General features: G+C 42.0%; 1 protein-coding gene across 7 annotated transcripts in view; it reads right to left on the bottom strand.

Moving 5' to 3' along the window:
* The window catches only part of mib1 (MIB E3 ubiquitin protein ligase 1), a 49,999-nt gene that overhangs the window by 19,582 nt on the left and 13,375 nt on the right, over positions 1-17,042 (bottom strand). For all 7 annotated transcript variants that reach the window (XR_013304067.1, XM_077614393.1, XM_077614394.1 and 4 more), the window contains exons 10-12: positions 15,363-15,470; positions 15,089-15,286; positions 14,852-15,003 (exon numbers count right to left, since the gene is read on the bottom strand). Coding sequence is in view for 6 of the 7 variants with exons in the window: in XM_077614393.1 (XP_077470519.1) it covers positions 14,852-15,003; positions 15,089-15,286; positions 15,363-15,470 (458 nt within the window). In the remaining variant the exon portion in view is untranslated. The remainder of the gene's footprint in view (positions 1-14,851; positions 15,004-15,088; positions 15,287-15,362; positions 15,471-17,042) is intronic.

The raw sequence follows: 17,042 nt of genomic DNA, 5'->3' as shown, positions 1-17,042 counted from the left end.
ATGCCTCTCCGGCACTCGGTGCCCTCGCCTCTTCGAGTGATGCACGGCGAAAAGGGATGAGGAGGGACGGCCAGCAGAGTGGGGAGGAGGAAGACGAGCGAGGAAGAGGAGCGAGGAAGAAAACCAAGCGCAAATCGGGCGGAATAGAAGCATTTGCGTGATGTGGAAAGGCCGGCAAATTGATATTATGACGGGCTGAATAACGTCAAATAAAATGAACGATGGATGGTAAAACAAAAAAAACATGGATGTAAATTGTTGGGAATGATTCCAATTCAATTAACGACTGTTTTAAAGAGCGCAAGCCTTTTTCAACAATGTGTTGTGCTCTCACCTCATTTAAAACACTAATTACATCCATCCACGATGCTTTGTTGCGCAAAGAAAAGAAATCAACTAATTAAAGGCGGCCCCGCGAGAATACCGTTTGCGATTTGTTTTCCATTTCAATGAGATAGCAAAGAACAACTTGTCCTAATGGTTTTGAACTCGGGCAAACAAAGCCCATCCGTAACGTGACCCTTCTTTTATTCATATTCATCGATTAACTGCACGAGGCAACGTTGACCAAATTGATTACGCGTCGACCGTCTGATGGGGTTACCGTATTTTCTCTATATTGACCACCTCTGCATTTAAGCCGCACCCTTAAAATGACAAAAATGACAATTTCCCTCGTATAAGCCCCCCCCTTGATTTCCAATTTTCACCTCCATATTCATGGTTTAGTAGGTACAAATGTACAAATGGGTTACTTTGAAGGGGAAAATCTTGTGCTATTTCTGAGATACTGTAAAAAATGATTGCTGGATTGCACATTCAAAAAGGAGGTCATGTGAGCAGTACAACCAGGAAGTTTGTCCGTAGCGATCTGTGGCTAACAGACTCAGTTCTATGAAATAAGAAAGACTATGAAAAAAGACCAAGAAACAACAGTATTTTCTCGCATATTAGCCGCGTCCACGTATAAGCCGCACCCTTAAAATGACCTTAAAATCGATGAATTTTACAATTTGTCTTGTGTAAGACGCCCCATGATTCACAATTTTCACCTCCATATTCATGGTTTTAATTGGGAGTACAAATGTGTTACTTTAAAGGGAAAATCTTAAGAGAAATGTGATTGAATTTCAGAGGGCTGGAACAAATTAATTTGTTTTCCATTCATTTCAATGGAAAACGTCCGCTCGAGTTACGAGAATCTCGTCATACGAGCTCAGTTCCAGAACGGATTAAGCTCGTATCTCGAGGTACCACTGTATACATACAGTATGAACGAGCTACCAAGACCTTCCGCGGTCGGAATCGGACCCCCGAGCGGTCCCCTTTCGGCCCGCGGTCCTTACGCTGTCCCTGGATGGTTTAGCACACTTTGTGAAGCCAAGCATTGGAAGCATGCCTCACGCTCGACGCTCCCGTGTCTGGTCCCGCCACCTTCGCTGACCATATTTAGTCACGCCGCGCAAAAAATAGTTCCAGCTTTGCGCCGCGTATACACACCTTCCCCGGCCCCCCGTTTTCCAACCCCCCGCCCCCCTTCCACGACCGGGAAGAGTCACTCCGGCTCCCGACCTATCGATTCCAGCAACCAGCGAAAGGAGAGGGGCGTCGGACCCGTTTAGCCCGGGCTAGCATTTGCCGCTCTATTTTTAGCCCCCGCCAAATAAAGTGGTCTCTCCTGCTTCCACTTGTGTGTTCTTCAAATGAGACCCCCCCCGCGTACCCTCCCCTGTTTTACATCCTTCACCACCACCACCTCTTCTGATATAAGCGCCCCTCACTCTCAGTGTCCTCTTGACCTCGTGCCGCACAGCCTGCGCCATTCTGCTTTTTTTAAATAGTCAAGGACACTCTACTTATGGTGGTCTTACGCTCACCCCTATATTTAGCATTAGGGTCCGTCGGCGTTGCGGACCGACCGGCGTGAGGTTCAACGCCGAGCTTTGCGGGTTACTCAGGAAGGCAAATAATGTTGTTTCTGTATTTATTTACCTATTAAATATGTTTGTCCAGCTCAGAAGTGGCGAAAAAGTTAAGATACAAAGAGACAAAAATTGAAATTGGAAGAGTGAAAAAGCCACACTATGTTAGAAACCGCGTAAAAAAAATCCAATCTGCCAAGTTAGTTCTTTAAATGTAATGTATTAGTGTTTCTCGCATAAAAGCTGTATTGGTAAATAAATAAAAAAGACTGAATCAACGGTATGTCTATGTCTAAAACGTATTTTGCTGTGTCTGTATTCTCACGCTCTTGCTACTGTGACAGTGATATTTCCCGAATACGGGATGAATAAAGTTATCTAATCTAATCTAAACTATACTTGACATGCGCAAAACGCCATAACGCAAGACCATGCGGCCGGTACGGTAATTTATTTCAAAATAGAGAAAAGATAAGCAGATAAAACGCTAAACAAAATTTATTTTGACATCTATGAATGAAATTCAAGAAAAAAAATAAAGCTTATCTTGCATAAAACGTGAAAAAAAATCACTTGTGCCTGCCATTGCTCGCCATATTACCTCGGGATGACAAACTAGACTGCTACGGACACATGTCCTGGTTGTACTGCTCACCTCACCTCCTTTTTGAATTTGTCTACGTGCTGCGATGATTTTTCTTCAGATTTTTCCTTCAAAGTAACACATTTGTACTCCCTATTAAAGCCATGAATATGGAGGTGAAAATTGTCAATCAGGGGGCGGCTTATATGCGAGAAATTGTCAAATTCAACCATTTTAGGGCAATTTTAAGGGTGTGGCTTATATGCGAGAAACTACGGTAACTTGGAAATACCTAAAAAAAAATCCACAAAGAGACAAACAAACAATAAGTCCCTCAAAATCAATAGGAAATGATCCAAAATGTACCAATAACTATCTTAAAATGCAAGTTAAAAAAGGGTTAATGACGCAAATTGACAACGATAGCTGTCCAATTCACTCCAATCTGTTTTAACTGGAAAGGGGCAAATGAACGTTTGTCAATGGCAGCAAGTAAATGAACATTTCCCACCCCCCCCCCCCCCAAAAAAAAAAACAGACTAAAAATGTAAGTTTAACACCCATGTGCTAAACGCTCAAGCTATCGTGCTACGTTGGCCCTTAAACGATGGCAGTGTCTTCGACGTCCCTTCTTTGGAGCGCTGCCGAGACTTTAGTATTCGACAAGAACAGCAATCATAAAGTCGTGGTCCAAAATGGCTGTTGGCAAATTTCACAGTAAAACGCTACAAGCTATTTTATAGATCATTAAGCAAGCACTCACTTTTGGGGCTGCGTGTCCCATAAGAATGGAACGCTTTATCTATAAACTTTGATAAACGCTGCGGATAGTTTCTCCTTTTTAATTTTAAAAGTGTGTAACCACCCGGATTTTGGCTTTCGGGGAAAAGCACGACGGCAAATAGTCAAAGTCGTAGAACGTAGACGATCAAAATGAAGATGCGACGAACATAGACAAGTAGAAGAGAAGTAGAAATAGTAGAAGGCAAACCAGGCAACATTGTCTATTAAATTTAGACTTTAGGCACAATTTTTAAAACTACATTTTAATGCTTGAATATTTGTAAATAGACAAATAGTTGCATTTCTATCTCTTTTTTTGTATTTTTTGTTTAGGATGCATTTAATAAAAGTGATTTTTAATTGCACCGAGTGGGAAAAAAGTTGGGAAAATATTCAGTCACAAATTAGACAAAAATGTTATGTGCGAAATTATAACTAACTTTTATCGACCTATGCCAATGGAAATAAATAAATCAAGGTGACAGAATTTGGATTAACCAATAAAAAGTGAACTAGCACTAAATAACAGGTTTATCCTTGGTTTACAAATTATCCCAAAATGAGAAAAAATCTAAATACAGTAATCCCTCGATTATCACGTCTTTACTTATCGCAAATTCACTACTTTGCGATTTTTTTCTGCTATTTATTATCAAAATATATTTTTTCAAGTTTATAAAAATATGAAAAAACACGCTGAAACTCTTAAGCAAAAGCCACTTTTGCTACGATGAGTCAGCACTAAAGAAAAAAAAGTTATAATAGGGGTGACCCTACTTCACGATATTTCAATTATCGCGGCCATGTTTGGTCTACATTAACCGCAATATTCGAGGGATTACTGCAGTCCATATTTTCAGCAAAAAATAAATAAAAATACAGCAATAAGAAAGCTAAATATTTTGCTATAATCTCTGTCAATGACAATATGTTCCTCTAAACCACATGTGTCAAAGTGGCGGCCCGGGGGCCAAATCTGGCCCGCCGCATCATTTTGTGTGGCCCCGGGAAAGTAAATCATGAGTGCTGACTTTCTGTTTTAAAATCAAATTAAAATGAATAGTATAGATGTATATTACATTTCCTGATTTTCCCCCTTTTAAATCAATAATTGTCATTTTTTAATCCATGTTTTCTGTGTTTTTAGTTCAAAAACATTTTGTAAAATCTAAAAATATATTTTAAAAAAGCTAAAGTAAACATTGTTTCAGATCTATAAAAAACTGAATATTCAGGGGTTTTAATCCAGTTCTTTTAATCCATTTATTTAAAAAAAATCTAAATATTATATCTAAAATGATCCGGCCCACGTGAAATCAAGTTGACGTTAAAGCGGCCCGCGAACAAACCCGAGTCTGACACCCGTGATCTACATTAACCACAATATTCCAGGGATTACTGCAGTCCATATTTTCACCCAAAACAAAAAAATACAGCAACAATAAAGCGAAATATTTTGCTATCCTCTCCGTCAATGACAATATGTCCCTCTAAACACTAAACACAAACATCAGCAAACTCCCATCTAATTGTCAAAAGTACATTTGAAATCCCAGATAAAACTCCGTGTATGAGTGTGTGCCTGCATATAGAATGGCAAAAGGCTGTAGCGGGAGGAGGACACTTGCTATACTTTTAAACCCGTTCAATCATCCAGGGCATTCTCCCCACTTCTCTTTTTTTTTTCCACCATGCACGTGAGGAAGAGGAGAGTGCGGCAGATTTTTTTTCCCCTCCACGCCACCTCTCCGCGAGTCTCTGAAAAAAAGGTGTACCACTTTTTTTTATATAAAAGGATGCGCGCATGTGTATGGGAATGTCCGCCACCATCCGCCTCCCCTCCCTCCCCTCGCCGCTCATCTGCCTCCCCCTCCTCCCCCAATCACAGAAGCTGATTCAGCGAGTCAAATCCACACACACACACACACACGCGCACACACACATTTGGCGGCTGCAGCAGCTGGAGCGGCGTGGAGGTCATTACGGCTCTTTTCCGCGAATGGGAAGGAGTCGGTCGGGCGCCGGGACTCGTCGTCGGACAGGTAATACCGGGATGGAGTTGAAACCCCGCGGGTTCCGAGCCGCATCGTCAAAAAGGGGGGTGGGGGGGCGCCGAACGGCGTTCTGCAGCAACTTAACCGCACAAATTCTCTACCTTGTTTCTCTCTTTCTTAGAATCCCCCCAAGAGCAAATCACGGAGGATGCAATTGGACGGGGGGGAGGTTTTTTTTTTGGGGGGGGGGCATGGATTTAAGCCCTTTTCTGCACTGTCCACACTATCTCGCCCATCTTTCTCCTTCAGCAACCCCCCCCCCCCTCCCTCGTTCTGTCTGTTTCTGGCACTGACTGGACGCCGCAGCACGTCCCCCCCCACCACCCCCAGCTCATTAAGTATTGTGTCCACCCGCTATTTAACCACGGACTTGTTAACCTGCTTCCAATGGTCTGAAGCATGGCTCATGGATACTCAATGCACTTGGACTTTGAACTCCTTTTTTTAAACATTTTTTTTAACCTACGCCCAAACGTTACTACTTTTTTTCCCCGTAAAAGGCAGGGGAGGTCACGGTAAGTCGGGGGAACGCGGCGGATGAGGACGCGTGCCAGGAGTTGCGAGCGGGGCGGGGATTTAGAGAGGAGGGTTGACGCCACGCTGTAAGAAGTGTACTAACGACGCACATGTGGCGGGTTGAGGATGGATGACGGGGCGGATGTGTGTCACCGGCCTCGTCGCTAAACGCCGCTAAGCTAGTTTACGGAGAGAAGAAGACGGCGGCCATTGGGGCAAAAGCTGGGCAAGCCAATAAGAATAAGGTTAATTGGCCGCTGCGTCCAGGCGAGGATGCGTCACATCTTTACGAGTCGTCCACGTCAAACGATGGCGTTCATTTAGAAGGTGCGCTACTTTTTTTTTTTTTTTTTTCGCTCGCTGGAGCGTTCAAACCTTCCAGTGAGATTAGTGTCAACTTGTGGAATGTGTTGGTCCCGGGCAAATATTCATTAGAGGCCTACTGATCATTTCTCACCATGGCGCAAATAGTTATTGATCTAAAGATCGGCGGCGCCGCCCCTCCCGCGGAGAAACGGCAGCTTCGCCCATAAACAGGACGTCCTCTTAAACGGCGCTTTTAAAACGACGTCATTTTTTTCCCTCTTAACTTGGAAATATCGGCGACGGGAAGATGGGAGTTCCACAAAAAAGGACAGCAGAGTGTAAAGTTTAAATTCTGACACTCGCCTCCCCCACCACGATGCACTAAAAAACACTGTCGACAATTATTTTAATTATTATTTTTGTAAAGTTTAAATTCTGACACTAGCCTCTAAAAAACAGTCGACAATTATTTTAATTATTATTTTTGTAAAGTTTACATTTTGACACCAGCCTCTAAAAAACTGTCAACAATTATTTTAATTATTATTTTTGTAAAGTTTAAATTCTGACACTAGCCTCTAAAAAACACTGTTGACAATTATTTTAATTATTATTTTTGTAAAGTTTAAATTCTGACACTAGACTCTAAAAAAACACTGTCGACAATTATTTTAATTATTATTTTTGCAAAGTTTAAATTCTGACACTAGCCTCTAAAAAACACTCGACAATTATTTTAATTCTTATTTTAAAACACCTTTAGTTGGCTTGGCCTTATGTCATTTTGCCTCTTTCACACGCAATTTCTGCCAAATTAAAAATGAACATTCCTCTCTAGACCGTAATTACGATAGCTTTGGAAACAACATAAAAGTATGCAGAAAAAAAACTGTGTCTTTCCCACAACCGCCCAATCATACGTTCTCTTTCCCACCCTAAATTTAGCGAGAAAGAAAGCCAAGTATCCATTGGCATTTATCTCATTAAACCCAATTTGTCGTCATTTCAATACGCAAGACAGGTGGAGACGGGGATGTACGGAACGAGAAGTGGGAAAAAGGTTAGGGGCGGGGCGACCAATCCGTAAGTGCTGAGCTGGGCATTAGCACCTTCATGTGACCTATGGCCTGCCCTCGGTCGGTGCGCCTAAAGCCCAAATCCGTCTACAATAGCTTCCTGTTCCAATTGGAATTGTTTTCAAACATCAGCAAAGGCGGCGAGCCGCTGGGGGCGCAGCTGAAACCGGAGAAGCGGGGGTGGGGGTGGGGGCCAGAAAAAAAGTGGGAGGGCGGAAGTGAAAACGTTAAGTATGGTCATTGAAACCCAGCACCGTGGACGGACGCGGCGGAGGCCGTCCTATAAGACCAGGCGCGCCCGGAGAGGAACCTTGCGGCAGAGCGGGGAAGGAAAAGCAACGGTTTCATCGAAAGGACTTTGTTACCCCCCCATTTTTTTGTCTTCTTTTTTTTTGGACTGCTGGACCAATAGGAGGTACTCATTTGGAGGTCACCGGGATGGCCCACTATGGTATGGACGCGCCGGGAGGGAGGGGGCATCTCGTTCAGCCTTACATGGCAACCGGAGGAAAGCCTCGATCGAGCGTGGAAGTGAATTTACGCTCAAAGTCACCTTACGCCGCAGACTACCATACTTGGGGAGGGAACGCGGCGGCGGCGGCGGAGGAGGAGGAAAGCGTTCCGCTCGTAACTTCTCCGAAAGGTGAGAGAACCAGAGAAAAAAAAGGGAGAGGATTTCCTATCTGGAGTGTGGCAACCTCTTCAGTGCACATACTTCTTTATGTACCCATATGAACATGTGACAGCTATGGAATGTAAAGAAGTATGTATTCTGAGCGAGGTGCGAGTCGTCGGCGCTCAACGGAAGAAATGCGTCTCGTGCACGCGGAGGAGGAGGAGGAGGAGGAGGAGAGCGATGTAAAGCTCGCTATACTGTCTCTGGGCAGCCTCACTGCAGCACTCGGCGCCGTGGGGGAGCTCGCCGCTTGGCCAAACGGGCTGAGTCGGCCGATAAAAAGCTCGGCGAGGACGGTAAAAGTACCGGGACGGTATTTGGAGATGTTGGGCCCCAAAAAAAAAAATTTTTTTTTTTTTTTAGCGGCCTGCTAATATGCTAATCTATCCCATACAAGGTGGAAAATGTCAACCGCGGGGCCGGCTATTCTGGAAATAAGAGTTGCTGAGGGGGCACAACGTGATGCTCGTAGGGTACGGACGCCATGTTTTTGTGTGGAGATTGGACTATAGGCCTAAAAACAAGGGGACCTGGCAAAACCCTCGTAACCCCCGTTTTTACATTCATTGTTCCCGTTTGCAAGGTTGCCAAATGCTTTTGTCGGGTCGCGTGGCAGTCAGATTAGAGCGGCAGGGGAAAAAAAGGGGGACAATGCAGGGTCAAGTCTGTCCCGTCAGCTGTTTGGGAACTGTGGACGGATTTGGACAAAGCCCAATATGGACACAGAAATTGTATAGCGGGGTCGTTAGACTGCTCCCATTTCAGGTATTGCAATGGTATTAAAAGCTAAAATGTGACGTGCAATGTTTCCTGATGATCATTCCGACAAATTTATGGCCAATCACGTGCGAGCTTTAAAAAGGAAAAGCGAGTTTTAAAAACGGAGATATTCCCCAGTGACGATTAAATATGAAATTGGGTTTAACTTGAAGGTAAATGCGATGTTTTTATGCGCTATTTTAAGTTTTTGTTGCTGTTCGGGGGAATGAAATGTTTTGCGAAAACGAGTTGATATTAAAAAAGATACGCTTTAAAGTTGAAGTTTTGCTTAAATCAAAGTGACATTTAAAAAACAAACATGAAAAAAATAGTCTAAATCCAAGGACTGAAAACCTATTCATTTAAACTGGGAGTTCATTCATTGTCAATAGCCATCAATACGATAATTTCTTTTCTAAATCCCACAAAAGTTTAATGATTTCTAAAATATAGCACAGAATAGTAAATGACGGGAAATAAGAGCCAGGCTAGCACTTTTCTAAACGTTTGCCTTTGTCCGAGGCCTTCGCCAGAAACGACCCGCTGTCTGAGTGACACGCGCAGCAGATGCTGACATTATCAAATGCTCAGTACGCCTGTCGGCCCCCCACCCCGCTTTATCCCCCCCAACCCCGTTATGGGCCTTCAGCCGAGGTGGGCGGCCCGGTCGTCCGACGCTATGTCACCGTCGGAGCGAATCTGCACGTGGACGTGTAACAAAATAGAAGTGACGGCCTCCATTTTGTCTACGAGCGACGTGTTGCGTACGTCTTGGCTATCGCATGCACGCTCCTTGACATTAGGAACAAATGCCAATCTTTACAAAAGTGTTACTATGCCGTCTGCGGACAAAATTTAACTATATTTATGATACTTAACACAGAATTGTGAGAAACTAAAAAAAAAGTGTGTATATGTACATGTATGTAAATGTGTGTATATATATGAGTATATATATGTGTGTGTGTGTGTGTGTATATATATGTATGTGTGTATATATATGTGTATGTATATATTTATATACATATATGTATATATGTATATATATGTATATATGTATATATATACACATACATATATACATATATGTATATATATGTGTATATATATGTATATATATATACATCCATACACACTAATATGTACACTAATATATATAGATGTTTCTATTCTTATGTTATAATTCAAAACAAAACAGTTACTAAAATGTAAACGCTACTTAATGTCAAAAATGGGCGTAAATAATAATATAAATTCCGATATGCCTAAGAGAACACCTTAAAAACTAAATCATTTTAAAAAATAATAATTTGGGGGTATTTTATTAAGTTGAACCTGTTTCGATAGACCATCCAAATCTTTAACTGAGGTGCTTATTTTGAGTTTTTTTTAAATGTAATTTGTGAAGCCAGGAAATTATCGCACACCGTGTCAAACTCTAAATGTAGTCGTCAGGATAAATCAGTCCAAAATTCCATAGCGTCCGCACAGCCACATATTGAGGGTAACATCGCAAAAAGCCGCAATGATGAACTGTACATATGTGAAGGCCATCTTAAGAGGAGGCCGAATTGACTAAAGCATCCCGCTGAAGGTTTGAAGAGAGAGAGATATCCCACAATGCTTTGCTAAAGCTGGTAAAATGGAACCAAATCACCTCTTGAATGGATTTGGTCCCCTTCAACCAGCTGTAGCTATGCTTTGATGACTGCGGGGACGACTGGGGGTGTTACTCTTCCAACGACCGAGTCCTTTGTGATTGCCGTGTTCCGTGCCCAATGCTCATTTGAAAGGATCAATAAAGTCACCGCTTCAAACTTGTTGCCCTCGTCCCCGTTTTTTTTCTATTCCCAGCACGCCGTCAATGGCCGGGTTTAAAATAGCAAGAGCAGACGTGCCGCGTGGGCTATTTCGAGAACCCACCGCCTCCTCCAATGACCGTCGCCGGACGCTTACAGCTGATGACGCGACCGAGCGCCGAGCAGGTGGTTGATGGGACTCAGTCGTGGGGCGACGACAATGTAAAACAAGCTAAGCAGACCCGCAAATGCGTCTGAAAATGAAGAAATGCTACCAGCTACGCTAAGTCCGTGAACAAATGAAGCCAGATAAATAAAACCAGATCCAACAGTTAACTCTTTCCGTGCGATTGACAACGATAGACGTTCAACAATACGAGTCTTTTTATTCCTCACTGGGAATTTAAAAGCGCTAGAAGGCTTTTAATCACTTTGAAATGGGAGGGACGCCAGCCCTCGCCGTTCAAATGGATTGGGCGTCTATCACTGTCAACGGCAGCCAATGAGTAACCTCCAAAAACCAACACAACTAAATTGTTACATTTTCTGCCAGTGGCCGTCGGCAATTCTTTGACTTCCTAAATGGAAACAAGTAGCGGCAAATATTGCGTTTGAAATATACTTTCCCAACAAAGACGAAACTATAACACTTTCCTAAAAAGACACTATTGATATTGCACATTCCTCAAGTTTAACAAAGCAGCTTATCTTGCATTTTGTCACCATAGCTGTCCACCTCCTCCAATTGCTGCCCTTATTAATGATTGCAATTCCCCTTATTAACTGATAAAACAATTTTAAAAAATCATACAAATGGCACATATTTACTCACATTTTTCTCAGAAACAACATCATGTACCAATCATCGTTTACCTATCATTTACCAATTTCGTCATACGCAGCTGGGTATGATGACAATTAGGCTTTTTTGTCGAGTCGATGATGATGACAAAGCCTATGTCCGATTATTATTATTATAATCTAAAAAGATAATTCTATCAAAGAGTAAAGAACCAAACAGAAATCACACCACACCTCCTGAATTTACCATCCTCACTCAAGTCTATTAACAGTAAAGTTCCTCCTAAAGTTCTTCTTCCAAATGACATCATAACCACCATGCAGAAATATTCCCAAATACACAAAGATGAAGTTAACAAATCCAATCACCTTACATGAATTTCTCCACATCGTGGATGTGACATGACAGCCATTAGCGTCCAAACAGAGATGACAAAAATTCCCATATGTGGTTGGAACTACTGTATGTCCGTCGCCATATTAAAAAAAAAAACGGCAAGTGTTTTAGTGCGAGGATAAACATTACAGGGCGGTGATGCGTTTGAACGGCACAGAGCGACCAGTGCGGGGCTTGCTAACCGCCGCCGCCCCCCCGCCCTCAACATTTATGAGTCATGGGCTATTAATCTGTGAACTGTTTACAGTTTGAGCAGGTACTGGCTTCCAGCACCCCTATGGGAAAGACACAGAGATGAGCCAGGCTGAGACACTAGTAAACACACTGGGCTCGCTGTCCAAAAAACACATTGCTGCGATGAATACGCCATGCAGTATATTACACTTACTGGCAGCTATAAAAATGTGGCCGAGGTGGACGGTAGAGTTGGCTGATATCACTTATCTATCGATATATTGCGTTATCAAGTGACACTTCTCAGGTTGGTTCTCGGGCCGCTTTAACGTCAACTTGATTTCACGTGGGCCGGACCATTATAGATATAATATTTAGATTTTTTTAAGAAATGGATTAAAAGAACTGGATTAAAATCCCTGAATATTCATTTTTTATAGATCTAAAACAATGTTTATTTTAGCTTTTTTAAATATACTTTTAGATTTTACCAAATGATTTTTGAACTAAAAACACAGAAAAAATGGATTAAAAATGACAATTATTGATTTAAAAGGGGGAAAATCAGGAAATGTAATATACATCTATACTATTCATTTTAATTTGATCCTAAAACAGAAAGTCAGCACTCATGATTTACTTTCCCGGGCCACACAAAATGATGCGGCGGGCCAGATATGGCCCCCAGGCCGCCACTTTGACACATGTGCTTTAGGGGTACCGCGATGCCATGTTCGGTTTCCAATGTATATTGCCTAATTATTGTTTTTTTTCCTTGTTTTGACTTTTGCATGGGGAAAATACTTTTTTTTATTTAATTTTTTTGTTGCAAAAAAATTCCAAGACATCAACAACGGCTGGCTCTAGAGGTGACTGTGTAATTCCCTTCAAAAAGAGTGGTAAATTAGCCAAAGGACCTTTTCTGTCCGAGCCGCATGCATCTAGCACTCAATAGCAATTAACATACGTGAACTCCTGAACCTCTTGTCCAATCATCTTCAAGCCTGGCTGGTAACAAACACAATTGCAATCACAACCCCATCTAAAACTGTGCTACGTACGTATGTTTCATTGTTTATATTTAACCTACACAAGGGACTAAAGATGGAAATTAGCCATGTTTTGAAGTTAATGTGTAGTCGCTATCACAACAAAATAATCACCCTCCACAAAAAAAAGGCTGACGTGGACGTTTATAACCGTCAATGGCAGCCAATGAATGAAACAATCTTTCAAAGTTTTCCTTGTGACCCATTAGCGATTAACATCCACTTTTACGAGCGTTAATGACGTTAAATTGTGACTACAATTGTCTGCGCCGCTAATAAAAGTTTTTATGATCTACAGTTTGACAGGGCAACTAATTATTTCAATTTATATTTTCCCCCAAAGGAAAATTACAAAGTATGAAGAATTGGATAATGTATAAGCAAGTACTAATCCGCCCCCATCACTTTCCTATAAAAGCACTGACAACTTTGAAGGATAAAAAACATTTGATATTTTTTACCAGACAATAAATGCAAAATACAAAGTCAATGTTGCAACATTGGCGGTACGTACTGAATCAAAATCAATTTTAAAGGCTTTCCTCATAAGGAAGAAGGATTTATTATAAAGTTTCATCTGCGAGTGCCACTATTTTCTTCTTTACCACCGTTAAAAAACATGACAGGTGAGTAGTTGGACTACAGCTTGGGGGCGAGAGATTTTAGGGGGTTTACGGACTTGAAGCTGGCCCGGTTCACAGATATTGAGGTTGCTGGAGCGTGAAATAAAAGTCAATGGACTAACTATAGAAGGGGACGTATATCTTCTTGTCGGAGAGGTGAGCAGAGGACAGAAAGTGAATTAAAGCCAGTGGACAACAAACAAACAAACAAACACCAAGGAATCCTTACACGGTTGTGCTGCACTCCAACATTTTTCATTTCCAAGTCCAACACACTCTCTCTCTCTCGCTTTCTCTCTCTCTCCTTTACAATCTGAATGATGCTGTACAAACATAAACCACCCCAAACTCTTCACGCTTTATGTAAGAAAGCAATTCCAAGTGCACCTCGGTCAGCCTTCGACCTTCTTTAAATAAATGCGCTTTTTTAAGGCGCTGAGGTATGTGCGCCGCCGGATTGCTTTCCAGTAAGGCGAGGGGCATATCGTGCGATTTATCAGCACCTCATCAAAACACTTTTAGACAGGCCGCTTGAAAAGTACACCGAGTCCAAGTAGTCGGGATACGTATACGCCGTGGGAGCGATGGCGAATAAATGCGGCGTCTACTGTGCAAATCAACTGTGACTCATGTTTTGCTTTTAACTAACACACCAGTCTACACTGCTTGAAACAAATGTCGTTCAAAAACAATGAGCAAGCGACTTACCTTTCAAAATAATTGAATGTTTTGACATACAAAATGCTAAACATACCGTATTTTCTCGCATATTAGCCGCATCCACGTATAAGCCGCACCCTTAAAATGGCCCTAAAATGGCCCTAAAATGGTTGAATTTTAAAATTTCTCTCGTATAATTTCGTATAATTATAACAGTATGTAAAAATAATATATAAAAAATATAATAATTATAATTTCCTACCAATTTCGTCATACGCAGCTGGGTATGATGACAATTAGGCTTTTGTCGAGTAAATGATGCCGTTTCGTGCATGTCAAGTCTAATTTATGCGCATATAAGCCGTACCCTGGATTCTGTCATCATTTTTTTTGCGACAAATACGGTGTATATGCGAGAAAATACGGTACCTTTTAAAATAATTGAACCTTTTGACATTCAAAATGCAAAACCTATGGGGAACATGACATTGCGTTTTCAAAGTAATCATCATGGTGAGTTAAAATGGCCAGCCAAAAACAAAAACTTCCAACATTTAAATTTGATGTAAATGCCAGAAAAAGATACTATATTTTTTGAGGGGGGATTTTCCTACTTTTGCTACAAAATGTGTATGGAGTAGTTTGGTAAAGACTAAAAACTGTCAGCTCTTACCTGGGGTTCCCTCGAAGAGCTGCGTGGTGCAGGGCATTGAAGCCATTGTTGTTGGTGATGGTGACGTCAGCGCCCGCCTCCAACAGCACGGAAAGCATGTCGTCTCGCTTCTTGCTAATGGCGTCATGCAAGGGGGTGTCGCCCTCAGAGTCCTGGGTTAGCAAATGAAAATGAACTTTTTCCCCAAAGACCATTCACATCGCAAAAGTCCAGTAAACAAATGTTGCCGACGGATACCTGAAGGCTGGGATGGCAGCCAAAGTCCAGCAAAGTTTTGACCACCTGCAAGTGTCCCTTGTTGACGGCTATGTGCAACGGTGTTTGCCTGCGCTTGTTCCTGGCGTTCAGGTCGGCCCCGCCCCGTTGCAGGACCTCGATGACCGAGCCTTCGTCGCCAAAGGCCGCGTGGTGCACCGCTCGATCCCCGTCTTTGTCCTAGATTTTGTCAAACCGTAGCCGTAAGTGGCGATACGTCTTGAGTTGATAAAAAATAAATAAAAATCATGCCAACCTCTGCCTCGAGATCAACGTTGTGTTTGAGTAGCAGTTTGAGAACGTCCACGTGGCCGTTCTGACTGGCTGCTTGCATCGCCGTGTGTCCAGCACACTGCCCGTTAACCTGAAAAACAAACAAAACAAAACTCGTCATTTTTTTCCATGTTCCATTTTGGGAGCCTTGAATTACCGTATTTCCGCACTATAATGCGCACCACCGGCTTATCGTGTGCGGTCGATTGGTCGCCGATCTTTTGGTCGCCGTCTTTTGGTCGCCAGTCTTTTGATCGCCGTCTTTTGGTCGCCCCGACCGCAACAACGGGCGACCAAAAGACCGGCGACCAATCGACCGTGTACCCCGGCTTATAAGGCGCACCTTCAATGAATGGCCTATTTTAAAATTTGTTTCGCACGTAAGGCACACCGTATTATAAAACCTATACATTATGTAGATGGTGCTGTGCTAAAGGGAATTTAATACAATGTTTAACCAATATTCATCCACACTTAAGGCACAATTTCAGCTTTTAAGAAAATATGGTAGCTGTTTGTAAGGTAGCTGCAGGTTTGAGAAACAAAAATGTAGTAATACACTTGCTCACAGGCAGGAGACTAATCAAATCAATTCCTAAAGAATAGAAAAATATATATAGCAACATTGTTTATTAAGTGTCGGATTTTTAGGATGCTAGAGCAGCGAATTTAAGAATTAAGTACAATTTGAGGAAAATTGCAATCCTTTTCCATTTAACAAAATAGCAACATCAGCTTAAACATCAATGCACCGAAAACAGGTTCTGTCAGGACACTTTAGTTGTGATCCATAAAACAGAAATAAGGGCGATATAATAAATTCCTATTGTGGTGAGATAAACCAAATTGGTACGAATGACAAAAAAAACAGGAGCTCATCAATAAATGGTATGCTATATAGATGTAAACTAAAAAATCATTTACCAAACTAACTATTACCCATAAACATAATTCTTCTGTCTCCACTACATTAAGTGTAGGCAATTTATTGTTTTGTGTGTCCGACATGGGATCGTTGCAAAGGCTGAGTAAGGCAGGAAAGGACACACACACGCGTGTGCATGTGCGTGTCCACAAATCAGGTTGTGCTGCATTGCACATTGATGCGCTTCGTGTCTCCTCGGGCCCTGCGGTAATGCTCCTCAGATTGAGAAGGACGCAGAAGTGGGAGGAGGATCTCCGCTCTCTCCTTAGAGAGAGGCCATGATAAAAGCGCAACGCATTCGCTAGCGGACTACGCAAAAAAACTGCAGCGTCAGAGCCGTAATAGGAGGAGAGGCATACGGTTAATACAATGGAGCCCTCGCGAGACCAAGACCGTCGAATAGGGAAAATCCGCAAATAGTTGAAAATGCGTTTAAAAATTCAAAAGCCTGCAAATGATTGCATGGTTGAACAGGGGGGCAGCGAAACTTTTCCGCAGGCTGAGAGAAAAATTAAAAAATTAAATGACATTTTAGAGAAAGTTATTTTAAAAAAATGTCAATCTCTATTTTATTAGGGGGAAAAAAACTAAAAAATATACTTTTCTGCAGGCTGAGAGAAAAATGAAATGACATTTTAGAGAAAGTTATTTAAAAAATGTCAATCTCTATTTTATTAGGGGGAAAAAACCTAAAAAAAATATACTTATAGATGCAAATGTGAGACTCAATGGTCTCAG

The sequence above is a fragment of the Stigmatopora argus genome, chromosome 12 (genome assembly GCF_051989625.1).
Source record: "Stigmatopora argus isolate UIUO_Sarg chromosome 12, RoL_Sarg_1.0, whole genome shotgun sequence".
NCBI classification, from domain to species: Eukaryota; Metazoa; Chordata; class Actinopteri; order Syngnathiformes; family Syngnathidae; genus Stigmatopora; species Stigmatopora argus.
This window is presented reverse-complemented; position numbering and strand designations above follow the sequence as displayed.